Source organism: Bubalus kerabau, chromosome 21, assembly GCF_029407905.1.
Source record: "Bubalus kerabau isolate K-KA32 ecotype Philippines breed swamp buffalo chromosome 21, PCC_UOA_SB_1v2, whole genome shotgun sequence".
Taxonomy (NCBI): domain Eukaryota; kingdom Metazoa; phylum Chordata; class Mammalia; order Artiodactyla; family Bovidae; genus Bubalus; species Bubalus kerabau.
The window spans coordinates 64,084,855-64,104,390 of NC_073644.1; the positions used below are offsets into that span (position 1 = coordinate 64,084,855).

At 42.6% G+C, this 19,536-nt stretch overlaps 1 protein-coding gene across 1 annotated transcript in view; it reads left to right on the forward strand.

Moving 5' to 3' along the window:
• ZCCHC2 (zinc finger CCHC-type containing 2) overlaps positions 1-19,536 on the forward strand; it is a 53,722-nt gene that overhangs the window by 29,455 nt on the left and 4,731 nt on the right. The window contains exons 4-12 of the mRNA XM_055559738.1: positions 552-623; positions 2,184-2,296; positions 4,189-4,283; positions 6,832-6,915; positions 8,453-8,510; positions 10,722-10,857; positions 11,935-11,999; positions 12,386-12,480; positions 16,650-16,778. Of these exons, the coding sequence (XP_055415713.1) occupies positions 552-623; positions 2,184-2,296; positions 4,189-4,283; positions 6,832-6,915; positions 8,453-8,510; positions 10,722-10,857; positions 11,935-11,999; positions 12,386-12,480; positions 16,650-16,778 (847 nt within the window). The remainder of the gene's footprint in view (positions 1-551; positions 624-2,183; positions 2,297-4,188; positions 4,284-6,831; positions 6,916-8,452; positions 8,511-10,721; positions 10,858-11,934; positions 12,000-12,385; positions 12,481-16,649; positions 16,779-19,536) is intronic.

Here is a 19,536-nt window from a genome sequence, read left to right on the forward strand (position 1 = left end):
CATATCTGCCTCATCCACCTTCATAGGACTTTAAAGCATTAAGATAAAGATGATGAAATCTTTTCCTAAACTATAAATTCCCATAAAAGCACAATACACTACCAAAGAGGGGCAGTGAACCCGGTATTTCTCTTAAGAATGTGTATTTAATAAGTTTAAGGAGATAGAATTTTTCTTTTTCTTGGGGCTTATATATCTATACTCTCCAAGTGTCATTTTAGAGTCCTACAACTTCTCCAAAAGGAATGTAACACATTTCCCTTTCTGAAAAATTACTAAAATGTAGTCACATTTATAGAAGACAGCTTGTTTTGAAAACCATGCAATTTGAAAGGAGTTACTAAAATTTTTAAGTAACATGTCAATATACAGTTAATTTTAACAATTTTGAAGAAATTATGATAACAGATTAACTTTATATTTGTAATTTGTTGATACTGATAAAGTTTAAGTAAGGTCATCTGTTTTACACATGGCTTTTTTCCAGTCAGTTCTTGCCTGAGAAATAACTGTATAGTATGTGTTGTTGTTTTTTTTTCTTTTTAAATCAGGTAAATTGGTCTGATCTTTCAGTCACAACAGTAACAAAAACCCACCAAGAACTACAGGAATTTCTACTGAAGGTAAAAATACAGATTCTATTGTTAAAATGATTTTGATATAATACACAGAATCCAAAAACTTTAGCACCAAAGTAAACACTATGTAAGAGGTTGACTTACAACTATTCATGAACATGAGCTGTAGAAAATGTCATATTATTCTAAGCATAGATTTTCTTACGTTATATTGCTAATATAAGGAATTGAAGGCTTTCCACATTAAAAAAAAAAAAAAAAAGGAACAGTATCATTCCTAGCTTCTTGGTGAGACGTATGTTGCTGGTGGCGATGTGCCCAGCACCCAGCAAGGTCTCTCCTCTGGGTTTCCTAAGCTTTGACTGTTCTTTTTCTTGACAGATTTCATTTTTTAGTAATACAACTTCTCTAAAGCTTAGATTTTAAAAAAATATATATATATAATTATTAGTCCCAAATAGATAGCTTATCCTTCAGAATCACAGTAATTAATGACCCCTGTTTAGCCAACATTTGAATATAGTGTTTTTTTCTGTAAGACCAATGCCTTATCAAGTTATATGAAATAAGTGGCAACATAATGTACTTCTAGGAATGAATTTCCTATTATAAAATACCCTTTCAAGTTTACCATATGTCTTTTTTAAACTGTTTACCTTCCTTTTAAAATCATCTGCAAAATGTAAGAGTAAAAACTGTTTCCTTCACAACCTGTGCTCCCTAACACTCTCTAACTTTTGCGGAGGCTGATGGACGGCACTTACAGTTGGCTGAAATGTGCAAGAGTGAGGTCCGGCCTTCCAGCCCCTTTTCCGGTTCAGTGGCCGCCTCCCCGCTGCTCCGTGGCAGCTGTGTCTGGCCCCTGTGTTGTTCCTCCACCCCAGAAACGCAGCTCCATGGAGGCCAGGTGTAGGTTTCCTCCTCGGTGCTGTATTCACAGCGCCAGACAGAGTACTTAGGACACAGTCGGAGTTTGAACTGTGTGTTGACTGCACGAATGAACTAATAATTCATGAGAAGAGTTACAAAAACTAAATCGTTACGAGGTTTTGTAGATGGTTATCCATCAGGCCTCACTGTTTTTAAAGAAGAGCTTCTAGCACACTGAGCTCGGCCAGGGCTGAGCTGAGGCTCCAGAGGGTGGGGACTGTTTGTGTAAAACTTGGGGTTTTGCCCCGTCGTTCCCACCTAGCTCTTCACTAGGAGCGTAGCATTGGCAGTCTGAGGTGGCCTGAGGTTCACGTGTGAGACAGGAGCCACAGAGGTGGTAACGACAAAGACAGGCCACACTTTGCAGAATGCTATATGAGCTCTGGGAAATGCTCCATTTAACTGAAGCTCCTCGCTGTGGGTGTCCGGGAGTGGGAGGGAAGCGGGGTGAGCGCTGCGGGTCCCACCCCCCCCCAACCCCGCGGGGATGCCCCCGGGGACCCCACCCTGCTCGGCGGCTGCTCCAGGCTGCGGCCCTGTATCGGGAAAGTCTAGAAAGGGGACGGCTTTGGGGTGATGTCTGAGCAGGAGGCACTTACGTTCCTTTTATGCCCCTGGTTTGTGCCCCCAGTGAGTGAGAGACGTGACGCTGGCCGTGCGGTTTTTGTTTCCTAGCTTCCCAAAGAGTTGTCTTCAGAGACATTTGACAAGACCATCCTCCGAGCCCTGAATCAGGGCTCGCTGAAGAGAGAGGAGCGGCGGCACCCCGACCTGGAGCCCGTGCTGAGGTGAGTTCTGCGCACCGCGCGCTCCCGAGGCGGGGGTCTGCGCCTAGGGCTCCTGAGGCGCGCTCCCGAGGCGGGGTCTGCGCCTAGGGCTCCTGAGGCGCGCTCCCGAGGCGGGGTCTGCGCGCACCCAGGGCGCCTCAGGCTGCACGTGGTCGGCCGGGGCTGAGAACCGGGGCGACATCTCTGCAAAATTTATATTAAAGAAGTGATTTTTTTCTTATACTTCCCTTTAAAAACACCCTTGGTGGTTCTCTGAGGCTAGGCTGTGGTCTCAGGACCATGAACCGGATTCGGGGCCCTGACTCCCAGTTTGTGGGCTTTGGGTTAGTGTCACTGTCATTCATGCCGTTAGGAAATGCAGCAGTTGTAAAGGAGGGGGAAGACGAAAGAGGGAGGAAATGAGTGTGTAAGTGAGGGAGGAAAGTGTGTAAAGAGGGAGGAAATGAGTGTGTAAGTGAGGCGGCAATGGGGCCGGTACAGGGCCTGGTGTCTGCATTCCCTTCCGCCTGCGCTATGGATTAGGAAGATGACGGTGTGGTACGGAAAGATGCATTTGGGGTTGGATGACGTCATGTCAGATGCAATCTTGTTTTTCTTAATTGCGCGAGTAGTTGATGGCCACTTTGTGTCCTGTTTGGGTGTAATTGTTCTCTGGTGGCCCTGCAGCAGTGAATCTGACGAGCCTGTATACTGATTACAAGTCCCTGCCTTGTACTCAACAGGACTGTACTTCTGACCAATTGGTTTGTAAACATAACTGGATAAATAGAAGCCTTTGGATTTTAATCCCCAGCCTTTGGTAATGTGTTCAGACCTGGAAGTTTAGATGAGCGCCATACGTGGTGTCTGTTTCTCGCCCATCTCTCCCTTTCCCGCTTTGTCTTCCTGTCGAATGTTTACCTCCACATTTTGAGTTCCAAGAAGAAGTTTTGTCTAATGCATTAGAAAGCTTCGGTCCATAAGGGTCAGCTCTTGGTATGGTATTGGATGATTTTGTAACTAATCAGAATGGTAGGTCTGAACCCTTGGGGAGTCAATAAGAACTAAATTTTTGAATGAGCACTTAAAGTATTCAAAAGCAATGAAAAGGGATTTGTATGTTGAGTAGGGTGACAGTTTAATGTGTATGTACTACTTGAGTATCATAACCTTGAAGAATGTTGAAATTTCCTAAGAGGAAATTGGAGCCAAAAGGCCACATGCCTTGTTTAGGGTGATTCAGCTTGTAAGTGACTGAGCTGGTGTTCACATCCCAATTAAACTTTCCATCAACTTTCCATCAGACTGTGCTGTAATTCTGCCCCTTTTGTAGGGAAGACCTCCACTTGGAATCCCCTAATGACATTAATACAACACGAGGAAAGCTGTTTTTAAAGATAACAGCTTAGACTCATGGTGTGATGCATACCGAGGTGACTCATCAGCCACGCGTGCCTGAGTCTGCAGCGGTACTTGTGACCAGCCTAGCGGCGTCTTGTAGCTTCCGGAACTCCCGCGCTCCAAACTTCCCAGTGTCTGTATTTTCAGGGGGTGGGACAGTTCCTTCATGGCGCCGCCAAACAGTGAAAAGTAACACCCGTGAAGAAGGGTGAAGAACCTGCAGTTGTTTTTCTGAGCAGAAAGGTGACTGTTAGTAATACGTGTTGGGTCAGAATTGAAACCTTATCACTAGATTATATAAAGTTGAAAATAAGCCTGTTTATTAGATTCTTGTAGATAAGTCTTTTATTCATTTCCTCCTATGGGAAATACATTAGCAAACAAATATTCTCTTCCTTAGGAAAACAGTTTTTTGTACCTGAATTAAACTGCCACGTGGTTTGTTTACCAGCTCACCTATCTTATGGGTTTATTGCATGAAATTAACCAGTCTCTTTTCTTTTTACATGCAGGCAGCTATTTTCAACTTCATCACAAGCTTTTCTACAGAGTCAGAAAGTACACAGCTTTTTTCAGTCCATATCATCTGACCCTCTACACAGCCTCAGTAAGTGTCTCTGCTCCTCCGTAGAAATCTGACATTTTTCTGGCCTGGATTTCTTGCTTTACCATGCCATCCTGTATATGGGATTGCCATTTTAGTTAAGGTCAAGTAGCATACAAATTAGAAACATTGGTAGTATTTAGTGAATTTTCACTGCAGTTTTAAAGAAAGTAACTTATAAAAGCTAATGTCACAAAACAGTAATGATCTGTATGTGAAAAAAATTTATAAAAGAGTGGATATATGTATATGTATAACTGATTCACTTTGCTGTACAGCAAAAACTAACAGCTAAATCAGCTGTACTGTAATGAAAATTTTAAAAGAAAAAAACGCTAACATCACAAAACAGGGGCCAAGTATCTCAAACCCATGGGCCTTCTGGATCCTCAGGCCCCTTGATAGACCTGACTCACAGGTTGCCAAGACACTCTAGTGCAGCCTGGATGATGGATAACCTCTGACCTCTGCCCCTGTTCCCATAAGGACCTCCCCAGCCTCCCAGGCTGGAAGCTCGGGCCTCACCCTCTTCACGTTTCCCTCTTCATATCCAGTCGTTTAAGGACCAAGCCACGCCAGACAGAGGACGTCTTCCTTCTTACCTTCTCATCAGTCCCATTGCCGGGCCTGTTTTTCATGCACAGACTGTACAAAGCCTCACTTTTCTCTGACTCTAGTTTCTTGCTCCACTGTAACCTGCCCCAGGATTGTCTTGGGGATCAGTTTGTTAATCCTCTTGTTGTTGTTCAGTCATTAAGTTGTGTCCAGCTCTGTGACACCATGGACTGCAGCACGCTAGGCTCCCCTGTCTTTCACTGTCTTCTGGGGTTTGCTCAAATTCATGTCCATTGAGTCAGTGACGCTGTCTAACCATCTCATCCTCTGTTTTCCCCTTCTCCTTTTGCCTTCAATCTTTCCCAGCATCAGAGTCTTCCATGAGTCAGCTCTTTGCACCAGGTGGCCAAAGTACTGGAGCTTCCATCCACCCTCTATTCAGAGCGTTAAACACCTGCTGTGAAGCTCAGGCCCTGTCCTGAGCATCCTTGAGCCTCCTCTCCCTGGCTTAAAGGATTGGCAGCCACTCAGTACACCTGGCCATTTCCTATTCCAGGGTCTTGCTCTTTTGCACCCTTTTGTCACAGTCTGTTAAGATCACACCTGTTTTTTGGAACCCAACTGGAATAACCACCTCACAAGGATATTTCCTGCCTCCTTGTATGTTCCTGTGGTCTGATTCACCCTCACGTTTCAGCATCCATCACAGTCTGCTTTGCTTTTGGTTTTGTACACATCTATCTCAGCTGCCTTTTCTAACAAATATTTTGCCAGTAACATCAAAATAGTCAGTGCTTTCTTCTTGAACCAAGTGTGATTTTTTTAAATGAATATCTATAAATAGCATCTGTTTAGTTCTGAAGAAGCATTGAAGCCTGAAGTTAAGCTTTTAATTCAGATTTTAGCAAGGCTGCCTAGGAAAATGTGCTCAAGTGAGTAGTACACACATAAATAAGAGGAAACTCATCTGGAGAGTTCGGCAGTTTGTAAATTACATGAGCAATGCTAAAGAGGCTGGTGGGTTTTTAAGATCTCCAATTGTATGAAATCAAGATAGTGTATTAAAAGACATGTTTTGAAATTGTGGAAAATCGCAAGTTATTTCACCAAAGAACATATTGTTGGCAAAGTTCATTTTGCAGCCACTCGTTTAAGAAAGGGCTTCTCTAGTAGCTCAGACGGTAAAGCATTCACCTGCAACGCAGGAGACCTAGGTTCTATCCCTGGGTTGGGAAGATCCCCTGGAGAAGGAAATGACAACCACTCTAGGATTCTTGGCTGGAGAATTTCATGGACAGAGGAGCCTGGCGGGCTACAGTCTGTGGGGTTGTACAGAGTCAGACATGACTGAGTGACTAACACACACACTTCTAAGAAACAACAGTTCCATACTCCTCCTGCCTCCCTGCAATAGCAATATTCCACATTCTGACATCCGAGAAAACAGATGTTAGACACCCAAATAAATGACTTAAAATGGTAACCTCTGCAAGCCCACTGCTCTGTCTGTAACGGAGAAGCGATCCGGCTCGTACAGTGTGTTCCGAGGGCCCGGGCTGGCCCGCGAGCACTGAGCACGCATCTGGAGGAGGAGCAGGAGCGGGAGCTGTTGTGCGCTGCTGTGGCAGCCTGACGTCACCACACTGTCCTGTCATTCATAAAAAGGGCACGAAACTGACACAGCACAGACGCTTAGAAGCGCCAGCCAGCCCATCTCCTCATTGTGCACCGGGCACACGGGCAGGCAGACTCGCCCAGTTGCTCCAGTCCTGTGGCTTCTGGGGGGAGAGCTGGCTGCGTGGCTCAGGGCCCCCACTCCCAGCCCGAGGCTCTGTGCCAGGTCCCCTTGCTTTCTTCAGAGTCCCAACTACTGGAGACGCTCTCTGTACCATTAACTCCAACTCTCAGCTTCTGTGGGAGAAAAGTAATCATTACACTGGTTTATCTCACTATGATAATTTCCCTAAAAGTTAATGATATTTAATACTTCCTGCAGATAACTTACAGTCCTCTCTGAAGACCTCCAAGATACTAGAACACTTGAAAGAAGACAGCTCGGAAGCATCAAGTCAAGAAGAAGGTAAGCGTTGATTCCCTGGGATGAGTCATTCTGCACGGTGTTGTTGCAGGGGTAGGTAAACAGGCCGTCAGCACAGACCAAGGATCTGAGAGACAGACGTGTGGGGACTTGGTGTGTGAAAGGTGGTGTTTCAGAGAACAGCGAAAGTGTGTGTGAGCAGTGGTACCGGCTGGCTTTCCAGTTGGGAAAAATTATATAATTAGATCCCTACTTCTATTGCACACAGAACATTTCAAGTGAATAGCACATTATATGTAACATATGTAAACTTAATGTAAAATATAAAACTTGAGTTTTTAAAGGTTAGTACTCTGGGACAAGAAGGCTTTCCAGACAAGACAGAGCAGCATGGCCATAGGGGAGATCTTTCTGTTCTAAGTCAAAGCTTAACATGTGACAGAAAGCCACACTGAAGACATTTGCTGGGTATTTACAGGTGAAGACTCCAGCCAAGACTATACAGTCTTCAAAAATCCTTGAGAAAATCAGTCTGGTCAACAACAAAGGGAAAGATAAAAATAGGCAATTCACAGAAGAACCTTGAATGGTTCCGCCCCCTGAGTAGTCCAGAAAATGCAAATGAAAAACAATGAGAGGTTTTTCTCATTGTCATCTCATTATCATCAAAGAGATATCCAGAGATATCCAGATTTCATACCCATCAGACTGGCAGACCTTTTTCAAGTTTGGGAATTATCAAGGATATGAAGTAAGGGGAATTCTCACCCACTGTCAGTGGAGTTTAAAGTGTTTTGGACAGAATTCGACGCTGTCGTGCAGTGGGAGGCGGTTCCTGCTGCTCCCCAGCATTTCTGCTTCTGTGAACATTGTCGCCTGTGGGCTCAGGGGCCAGGACTCGGGCCGTCCCGGCAGCCTGTGGGGGAACAGCAGAGCCCTGAATGTGACCCGAACGTTTCAAATGTTGATAAAGTCATGAATAGATTGAGGCACGTTCATGCTCGGTGGCAGTTAAAATAAAGGATATTTAGAGTATATTCAAACATGTGGCACCACTGTGTGTGTGTGAATACACGGATGGGTGGTTAAACACACGCGCCTCAGCTAACCTCTGGGGGGAGGGACTGGATGCAATGGAGGGAGGCATGTAATTGTTCCCGGATGTTTCCTTTCTTAATAAAAAGAGGAAAATACAGAGATATCCAGGAGGTGGGTACATGGGTGTTGGTTTTATTAATATGTATTTTTATGATATATGAGGCACTTCATTTGTCTTAATGGTTAAAAAAAAAAGGCCTGAAATTCAATGTTGTGGTTTTACAGTTTAATGCTTATAGTCAACTTTTGTAGTTTTGGACAAATTTGATCTGCTGTTAGGTGGAACGTGTTTGAGAGGCTATTTAAGGACGTTCGTCACTGATTGTGTCTTTGCAAATTGTCTCTTTGAGGAATTTTCCGTGAGCTTGGAAGCGCTCTGGGTGGTCTGTGAACACTGTCATGCTCATAAATCAGCTGTGGCCTCCGTTTGCGTTTTGCAGAAGGGTGTGGTGTAATAAAGTGTTTTTTTCCTCCACTCTAGATGTGTTACAGCACACCGTAATCCACAAGAAACACGCCGGCAAAGGCCCCCTCGTGCAGTAGGTATCCTCTCCTAAGCCCTGAAGGCTGTTGCGCGTTTGTGAATCGCTGTCCTGTTTGCTTACTGAGATTCAGTTACCGTTCTGCCACTTGACTGCTTGCTCGTTATTTGTATCAGCTTTAGCTCGCTCTCCTTGCTTTCGGGTGTTTTTTTTGTTCTGCTCTTCTCTCGTATCAGCCGCGATGGTTGTGCGTGCGCTGTTTCTCGATCCTTGCGGTGGTTACCTGGGGTTTTGTTCTGCGTTGGCCGCTTATGAAGGCCTGACACCAGCTGTGCTTGTACCACTTCCCACGTGAGGACCTTGCATCACTATCTTCACTTACCTCCTCCTAGCTTACAGACTGTGCCTGTCATGTGTCTTAATTCTCTTTTAAACCTCATGAAGCCTTTTTTTCATTCATCATTTAGATACTACCATTCCATTGTTCTTCATTCCTTCAGTGTGTCTGAGCATTCTTCTAACTAAAGAACACTTGAAAATCTCCTATTTCATTGTCTGCCAGTGATGAGTTCACTTTGTTTTTCTCAAGAAGAAATGTCCCTCTCGCCTTCCTTTTTGAAAGACAGTTCGCAGATAGGACATAGGACTGCAGGCGGGTAATCACTTCCTGCAGCTCCGAGCGCCTGGGTCACCATCTCCAGGCCTGTGCTTTTGGTCCCTCACTTCATCTCCTCTCAGCCTGGTTTGATTTCTGCCTCAAAGCACCTAAAATCGTCTGTGTGACTTCTGACCCCCTCCCACAGCCGTGGTCCTCTCCAGGCTCCTGCCATGAGCCTGTTGCCTCTTGGCCCAGGGTTCTGTGTGGGTGCTCTGGGTCTGCGTAGCCCTGGAACCGGCCAGCTCAGAGCGGGAAGTTCCTTCACCCAGGGCTGTGCCCTCACTGGTGGGGAGCTCTGGTTCCTGCCCCTGGGGAGGTAGCTGTGGGAGTCCCAGGGGGCTTGAGCCTCTGCAGCTCGTGGCGGTGGCCCCAGTGACAGCCCCGCAGGCTGGCTTCTTCTCCTCCCATCTGACTTGCCCCTCTCCTTCCTTGCTCCTGCTTCCCAGATGCCTGGCCATGTCAACCACGTCACCCAGACTGTGCTTCTAGGGGGAGCTTAAGACCACAGGTAGCCATTGTCTCCACCCTGTTACTCTCTGAAGGTTAGGGTGCTTCTCCAAACCCGGACTGTGTGTTTGAATTTTCCCATTGTCTGGTTTTCAGCAGTTCCCTGTGATGAGTTTGCAGCTTTCTTTGAGTGAGCCCCTCCTCTGCGGCCCTGGGCGCCCACAGGCCAGGCTTTCTGCCACATCCTGCGTGCTCTCTCAAGCTTCTTCTGCTGCTGCATTTTTCCCCTTTCCACGCCCCAGTCTATTTTCTCATGACCAGATTTCCTCTTCACTGAGTTTTTTCATCTGTTTCCATCCATTGAATTCCTGCTGCTAAGTCGCTTCAGTCGTGTCTGACTCTGTGCGACCCCATAGATGGCAGCCCACCAGGCTCCCCCGTCCCTGGGATTCTCCAGGCAAGAACACTGGAGTGGGTTGCCATTTCCTTCTGCAATGCATGAAAGTGAAAAGTGAAAGTGAAGTCGCTCAGTCGTGCCCGACTCTTAGCGACCCCATGGACTGCAGCCTACCAGGCTCCTCTGTCCATGGATTTTCCAGGCAAGAGTACTGGAGTGGGGTGCCATTGCCGTTCCTAATTTGTTTATTTTATAGTTCTAGAATTTAAATTTGATTCCTCTTTCTATTTTCCAGTATTCTTCCAAAGTTCTGTCATCCTGTAGCTCTTAACCAGTGTTGAGCACTGTTAGTTTAGAGTCCATGTCCAGTAATTCTCTGGATTCTCTGAGTCTGTTTCTGTGGCCTGTTCCTCTTGATTTCCAGTCACATTATGCTGTCCCTTCCCTTGCCTTAGACACACACAGTCCATAGCGATTCTCTCAAGATCAGGGTTAGTACCCCAGCTGTGAGCCATGTGGAATGAGTCCAGAGATAGACTGTGCCTTTGTCAGGCTCTTCAGAGACAGGTATTAATTAATAAATAGGTAAGAATGCTATGTACTGGCTTATTTTCATAGTTTACTTTTTTCCTTAGAGCTATTGCAAAGCATTCTATAAAAAACTAACGTACTGAAGGGAGGGTTGCCGTCGCTCTTCATTGTGTGCTCAGTAGTTGGGGCTCTGAGGACAGAGCTTCATGCTGGCGCGGGCTCTCTCTCTCGCTAGCACTGGCAGTGCAGGTTGCTCCCCGGTGGACGCGCTCCCCGTGCAGTATGCTGAGCAGAATGGAGTCGTGGATTGGAGGAAGCCCACCTGTGCCACCGTTCAGCACCAGGAGCAGTGTGTGGCCTTAGTTGACCAGGTACGGGGGTGGTTTTGTCTTCTGCCATGCTGATCAGGCGGTGTTACTGCATGCGAGTCAAGTTCCTTAAGCACTGTGAGGTCCGCTAGTGTATCTGGTAGGAAGAAATGAAGGAACATTTCAATGTAAGACTTTGAAGTTAATTGGTATACATGACCTAAGCTCCTCTGGCACCTGAAGAAGTGTATTTATATCAGTTTTATTACTCAGAAATACTAATACATTTTATTGTGATGATGCCGGAAATGAGTCACTAGGGATACACCGTTATGCCATGTTTTTTGCTTTGAAAGAATGATTCACATTTTGGTCCCTTTCTCGCTGTGGAGATGTGAACTTTGAAAAGTCTCTTCCCTCGTGACTTGTTGGGCCAGTTCCCCAGCACTCCCAAACGCGATTAGGAAGCACTCGCTTTGCAGCGCTGTGTCGTCAGAGAGCCGCATGCTCCCCAGTGAGTTTAGGGCCACGGCACTGCGAGTACAGGGGCGATGCTTACTGGGACCGCTCTGGAGAGAACCACCTTCTCTAGAAAATGCATCTGTATTACTGGCTAACACTCAGGTCCAGATGTGAACCTTTATTGGGATGTGTTTTAATGAACTAAAGCACTAAAACATACTTTGAGAAATTGTGTTATTAAAGTCATGCTCACTGATGGCCGATTCTCAGGTCCACCTGACTGTCGTGTGTCTTCATCTGCCTCAGGGCCTGTACCTTTTCTTCTTAGAGTCGACACAATCATGTGTTCTACCGACCTGAGCTTGACGAGAAAGACGAGTAAACCTGTAGCAAATACCAGTTACTTGATTGTATTTTTTTAGTGACAAAAAGAAAACAATCCATTTTATTAATAAAAGCAAAATACAGAATAGGTATTTTCCTCATGATTGAGTATTTGTCAGAAAATATGCAAATTTTAGTGGACCAAGTAGGTAACTTCAAAAAAGATAGAAAATAAAACTGTGTTAGATACACAGCTGGGCTTGCGTCATTTTAGTGTCTTGTATCGGAATACGAGGATGCCTCCTTGAGCATGGCTGTGCTTTGGTCCAGTTACTTTTTTATTCTTTCCCGTAGCATTCAACTGAAAAACGAAGTTTATCTTCAATAAGTAAGAAGAAAGGAAAGCCACAAATAGAAAAGTAGGTTTAATTTAATGTTTCTAGTAATAGAAATTGGTCAGAGAAGACAACATCTGATAATAGACCTGTTTAGTTTATGTAGTATAAATAGTATTTTTATATTAGTTTTCTTTTTATTTTTACTCTGGACTTCTTTTTTTTAGTTCTAGATAATCAACACATGTACATAATAAAAACAAGGCTGTTGTCATGTATCATATTCAGTTTGGAGGGGCAGAGTTTCCAGTCCTGCACACTGAAGGGGTAGATCTTGTATTCACATATACCTTACTAAACTTTTTTTTTAATTATTAAAAAAATTGAGGGGAATTTTATTAGTATTGTACTTAATGTGTTCTCTAGGGACTGTTAAAAAAATGTTGGTAACATGTATACTTTTGGCTTAGGGAGAAAATTAAGAAAACTGACAGTAGATTGAATAGTAGAATAAATGGTATTCGAATCTCTGCTCTTCCGCACACCCACGGTGGTTCTGTGAAAGGTAAGGGAGTTTTTCTTTCAATTACACATCACCTAAATATATTTAGCAGGGTACCTATTAGAGTGGGTGTTGAGCTGTTGTGTCAAAGCCTCACACACATTTTCCCTGCATTGATGTGAGTAGTAATTTCTGAATTAACTCCATGAATACTTCAGACGTATTTAATGCAGGAAATCTGGTCTGGCCTCGGAGGTGAAGGGACCTCTGCCGCAGCTACACTCTGGCCCCTTTCCCTCCCCGCCCCCGGCAGCAGTGGTCTCGTCATGGGTTTCCTCTTCAGCTACTCCCTGCTCCAGAGCAGAGGCCACAAGACCTGAGGGGTCTATCCAGCCTCACAGAAGCCTGTACTCTTGTGTTAAAGTCATCGTAAAAAATCTTATTGACTCTTTCAAGCTTTAATGATTGTCCTTTGTGGAGGTTTATGGGAATCACAAGCTGAAGTCAAGATTTTCGGCAGAAGTATCAGCAACCTCAGATATGCAGATGATACTACTCTTAGGGCAGAAAGTGAAGAGGAACTAAAGAGCATCTAGATTGAAAGAGGGGAGTGAAAAACCTGGCTTGAAACTCAGCATTCAAAACATGAGATCATGGCATCCTGTCCAATCACTTCATGGCAGACAGAAGGGGAAAAAGTGGAATCAGTGACAGGTTTTCTTTTCTTGGGCTCCAAAATCACTGCAGATGGTGACTGCAGCCATGAAATGAAAAGACACTTGCTCCTTGGGAGAAAAGCTGTGAAAAACCTAGACAGCATATTAAAAACCAGAGACATCGCTTTGCTAGCAAAGGTCTGTCTAGTCAAGGCTGTGGTTTTTCCAGTGGTCATTTATGGGTGTGAGAGCTGGACCATAAGAAGGACCTTGAGAAGACTGAGCACTGAAGTATTGATGCTTTCAAACCATGGTGTTAGAGAAGACTCTTGAGAGTCCCTGGGACTGCAGGGAGAGCAGAGAAACGTGGGGGGCCAACTCATTGGAGTAACTTTTCGTGTTGTAACACTGCAGTGTCTGAGATTGCCGTGGTGATGGCAGCTGAAACAAGGGGCAGGAGTCCCCGGTGGATGACTAGACACGGCCCTGCCAGGGCTCCCTGTCCGTCTGCCCCTGGTTCGCTCTCTGTGCTGCCTTCTAAGCCACGTGCTAGATCAGGCCATCTCGAGCTAAGATTCCCGTCAGGTATACACCACCCTCGTAACATCACTCTGGTCTCATATGATGTGGGAACTACATCCAAAAAGTTAGTAACACTTTCTTCCCTTTTAGCTTCATATTTTCAGAGATGCATGTGGACTTTGATCTTAGACAGGTGTAGGTTTGCATCTATACCACCCTCCTAGTTTCTTAAATTTGTAAAAGAAGAATAATATCCACCTCATCAGATTGTAAGACTTAAATGTGACAACATATGAAAAGCATTTGGCTTGCATCAACTACCAAGGTGTTCGTTCAGTCATGTAATTCCTTTTGCCTCTTATAATAAGTTAGAAGAAAACATATGCTGTCTAGGTTAAGAACTTTGGATAACCGATCAGACTCTTAATTCCTTTCTTTATTTTCAAATATTATGAAAGTACAACCTCAGGATTTTTAATTCAAAATTAACCTTATTCTATCTTTCTTGTTCTCTCTCTATGCCACTGATTCATATGTGTGTGTATATATATTTTTTTATTTATAGAGTAAACTATAAATAAAAAATACTTTCTGAAACTATTGTCAGGTGTAGCTGAGATGTTTGCTGACCGCAGGTTAGAGATAAAACCCTCTGTTTATTAATCCCTTTGAAATACCAAGGAATTACCTTTAAGGGTTTTTAACAGAACAAGCACACAGTTAGTAAATGTAGATGCCATATTGACGCTGAAAATATTGGGTCCTTTGATTCATGGATTGTCCAGATTTTTAAATAACTCAGTTTGAGATAAGTGTTTGTAACTTAAAATTTAACTTCTATTTTGGGTAAAATACATTTATGTAGTTCAAAATTCTGAAGGTACAAAAGGGAACAAAATAAGTCCCCCCGTCCCCCTGTATGTTGTCTTCTCCCCGAAACAGTCAGTGCTGTTCATCATCTGTGTTTTCACAATATTTGCTTTTAAAATCTCAAGCTTTAAATCTTTCTACTAAAGAGAAGGATGCCTTACCTCACTTACAATATGAAGAACTTTATCCGATTGCATCACCCATGTTTCTTCCACCCCATTTTTCTGTTGGCTGATTGTGGCACCAAAAATTTGGGGTTGACCTCTCAATTTATTTTAGATTATAATGATTTAAAGACCTTCATCTTCCTTTAACAACTCATTGTGGGCCTGTCGTCTGATGCGTCTAAATGGTTCTTAAGTCTGTCTAGCTTCTTTTTATCCATAAATACTAATAACTAGATTTTTATCATTAGAATAGTGGCTAGCCTAAGTTTTTTCCTCTTTGTTGTCTTAATAACATGGCACCCTGTCCCATCACTTCATGGCAAATAGAAGGGGAAAAGTGGAATCAGGGAAAACAATAAGTAAAAAAGTTTATCAGTTTAATTCAGTTGCTCAGTTGTGTTCGACTCTTTGCAACCCCACGGACTGCAGCATGCCAGGCTTCCCTTTCCATTACCAACTCCCAGAGCTTGCTCAAACTCATGTCCATCAAGTCAATGATGCCATCCAACTACCTCATCCTGTCGTCCCCTTCTCTTGCTGCCTTCAATATTTCCTACCATTGGAGTCTTTTCCAATGAATCACTCCTTTGCATCATGTGGCCAAAGTATCAGAACTTTAGCTTCAGCATCAGTCCTTCCAAAGAATATTCAGGACTGATTTCCTTTAGGATTGACTGGTTTGATCTCCTTTCAGTCCAAGAGGCTCAAGAGTCTTCTCCACCACCACAGTTCAAAAGCATCAATTCTTCGGCACTCAGCTTTCTTTATGGTCCAACTCTCACATCCATACATGACTACTGGAAAAACCATAAACTTTGACTAGATGGACCTTTGTTGGCAAAATAATGTCTCTGCTTTTTAATATGCTCTGTAGGTTGGTCATAGTTTTTCTTCCAAGGAACAAGTGTCTTTTAATTTCGTGGCTGCAGTCACCATCTGCAGTGATACTGAAGCCCAAGAAAATAGTCTGTCACAGTTTCTATTGTTTCCCCATCTATTTGCCATGAAGTGATGGATCGGATGCCATGATCTTAGTTTTTTGAATGTTGAGTTTTTTATATTTCTTTTTAAAAGGGCAGTTTGTGGAATAGCCTTTGGCATAGTTAATGATCCTTACCTTCCTCACCTTCTGAATTCAGAGGATCACATTTCTTTTTTATTATAAAAATTCCAAAGAATCCACACAATTCTAAAGCACCTGGATTATCAAAAACAGGAAATTATGTTCACTATAGATTTAGATTTATGTATGTATTTCTTTGAAAATTGCAAATTAATCTATGACAGTTGAGTGATTAAAATATTTACTAGCTATATAATGTAAAGAAATTAATGGAATAAATTATTTCATTCTGAGAACTAGCTGCCTCACCTCCTTTTTTTTTTTAAGCATTCTGAAGCTTACCCTGTGAAGTATCAAAGGCTTCACTGCCTGATAGTGAGCTCACTCTACCCAAGTGGTTTGGTGGTGGTGGCGTTTTTTTTTTTTTTTATTCCCAGTCCATCATTTATTTCTGCTTAGAACTCAGGGGCTACTCAGTCTACTTCATGGGAAGCAATTTAATCTTTTCAAATATTTCAGGCATGGAAATTTTAACTGAAAGCCATTTTTGGCAGTCAGTTGTATTCTTGAGTTGTTGTTTTATTTTGTGTTTTTTTTTTTGTTGTTGTTTTTTAAGAAAGAATTTTATAGTATACTCTGAGGAGTTTTTATTTAACTTAAGAAGTGGTTCGATGTGGTAATATTAGGCAGACCCTACAAAGAACGTTAATTCTGATTTTTAAAGTCAATAAGATTGACTATTTTCTCTGCCTTTGTTTTACAAATGTATTTGTCAATTATTTTCAGTTAAAATTGTGTTTCAGTAATGGATTTTTACCTTGGTCAAGGGCCAGTTTTTATTACATAATTATAGAAAAACTGGAAAAAAAATTACAACTGTAATTTCTGATGGTTCAGTTCAGAAATGTATTTAACTGAACAATTCTACTTTTTATAAAATCATGTAATTTTCAGATGTGAGTTTGGACATTGGATCTGGACATGACACGTGTGGAGAAACATCTTCAGAGAGTTACAGCTCTCCTTCCAGCCCCCGACATGATGGAAGAGAGAGTTTTGAAAGTGAAGAAGAAAAAGACAGAGGTTTGCTCTTTGGAAGGGTGTGGGGGAGGCAGAGGGAAATGTGTGCTCTTAAAATCTGTCAAACAACTATTTTTATGGTACTGAAAATGTCATTATTGACTTTAAATTTAATTGGTATAACAGGTGTCTTAAAGACCATTAACTTAGCAGTTTCTAGTAATGTTGATTTTTTAAACCTGTTTCACTGGAAATGATATTAAAGAGAAAGAAGACAGAGTCATAACAAAATACAGAGTCGGTGTAGAAAGATTGAAAATTGCATATTGTTAGATGGACATATAATTTTTATGTCTTCCTGATTGACCATTTTTATCATTATAAATATCCTTTGTCTCTAGTGGCAGATTTTGCCGTAACGTCTGTTTTATCAGATGATAATACTGTAGCCACTTTAGCTCTCTCTTGGGTGTTTGCAGGATACCTCTTTTTCCATCTTTTTACCCTAAACGTTATTTGTGTCTTTGATTCTAAAGTATGTCTCTTAAAGACATCTTATAGTTGGATTATGGTTTTTTTAAGCCATTCTGCCCATCTCTGGCATTTGGCTGACTTGTTTATGTATTTAAATTTACTGTAATTAATGATAAGGTAGGATTTATATCTGCCATTTTGTTTTCTGTATGTACTGCATCTTCAAATTCTCCTTACATGAAAGCTCAGAGTCAGCCAGAAGTAAGAACTGAGAGCCACCTTAGGTCTTTACTGGACGGGCCCACAGCCCTGCATATGAGCGTGGCCTTCTAAATTCTCAGGGATATATCCAAGCCACCTTAGGTCTTACTGGACGGGCCCACAGCCCTGCGTATGAGCATGGCCTTCTAGATTCCCAGGGATGTATCTAAGCTTTTCAGAGCTTCCTGTGGACATCTCATTCTTCAGTTTTTTCTTTTAAGTTTTTTGGTCAGACTCTTGTTAGTCCCAACTAGTAACGCTACCTCAGGCAGCCATATTGTTGAACATGTGCCGCCGATGGTGACAAATGCCATGGGTCAGCAGTTGCTAACCTGGCAGATTCAGCTGCTAGTCACTCAGTCGTGTCTGACTCTTTGCCGCCTCATGGACTGTAGCCCACCAGGCTCCTCTGTGCATGGGATTTCCCAGGCAAGAATGCTGGAGTGGGTTGCCCTTCCTTCTCTGGGGGGTCTTCCCCACCCAGGGACTGGACTTGGGCCTCCTGCACTGCAGGTGGCTTTGTTGGTGGTGGTGGTCATAATGGGGTTTTGTTAATGAGACGTTATACTTTTCAAAGTCATCTCAGAAAAGGAAAACCTATCTCTAAATTGCTAGATGAGTCCTTCTAATGAATGCTCAGAAAACCATTTGAGATCAGTTAAAATCATGGGGCCATTTGCTATGACTTAAGATGATTTAAACAAAGCCCAGTTCATTTAGAAATTTAACTGATCATCTGAAAAATGTTAACAGCTTCTTTGGAACTTAAATATTATTTTTAACTCCTACTCATGTGAAGGTACAGATATAGATATAATGCCTTAAGTAAGTTACTAATTGAATACTTTTTGTTTTGCAGAGTTTAACAAGGAACTCCTCAGTTATTAAGGGGAGTCTATATTAGAACCATTTATTCATAAGTTGAATCTCTTCTAATAAAAATTGAGTTACTAGTATTGTTGTTTACATTCTAGGTCACGAAATAGGTTCTATTTAACCTTTCTCCAGGAAGCATAGTATGATTTGTTTTTAGAATTGTTTCTAAAAGTTTGAGCTTCTTAGCTGAATATAGCTAGTTACTACCTTAATAAATATAAGCATTTTAACTACATAATGCAATTCTGCTTATATTTGTGAGCAAAAAAAATGTTAAATCAGGTGCTGCATTTAATTGGGTGGTCTCCATACACAGCACTGCAGGATCTGGGTTATGAGAGTTAAAACTGAATTAAATCTTGCACTTTGCCCCCTTTACACCAAAAATCAAGAAACCCAGGGGAAGTCTATATTGAATTTATTTCTGTTTACAAGCATAAGAGTGCGTAAGAAGGATGCAGTAATAAAAAGAACTGTGATACAGTTTTGTATCTGCCACTTGGCTGTTCGCTTTTAGAAGGAACTGCAGCGCTCTCGTGTGTTTCTTGCCTCTTGTGCTCTAGCCTCTACTTGATGACCGCACTGGCAGTTTCACATGCTCTTTCTCCACCGAAGTGTTTAAAAGGGAGACTCGTCCACTCTAGGAAAACTGTCTTCCCTTCTCTACGTCTAGATGTTTAAATTAAATATAGTCTTGATTGAACTCCTTTAAATTGTATAATTTATGAGAGACAAATGTGAAGACCTCACGTTTGGCAGGCAGTACAGCATATAAATCAAATGAATTGCCTAAAATTGATTAAAGGTAAAAGATACCTGATCCCTTGTAATAAAGGTCTGTGTTTATACTGTGCTTCATCCAGGCGCCATTAACCTTTTGTTTCTTACCTGTCCAAGGGTTTTTTTGAGATTTCATTTTTTTAGAGCGGTTTTGGATTTACAATGAAACTGAGAGACAGACACAGAAATTTCCTGTGTAGCCCCTCTTCTCACACGGTATGAACATCACTGACTGGAATGGCACATTTGTTTACCAAGGATGGAACCAACTTTGACACAAAACTGACTTTGACACGTGATATGTCTAAGGGCACAGTCTTGGTGGTGTACCTTCAGTGGCTCTGGTCAGATGTGTAAGGATACAGATTCACCTTCACGACATCATACGGTGTTTCCACTGCCCTGAAAATCCTCTGTGCTCTGCCTCCTC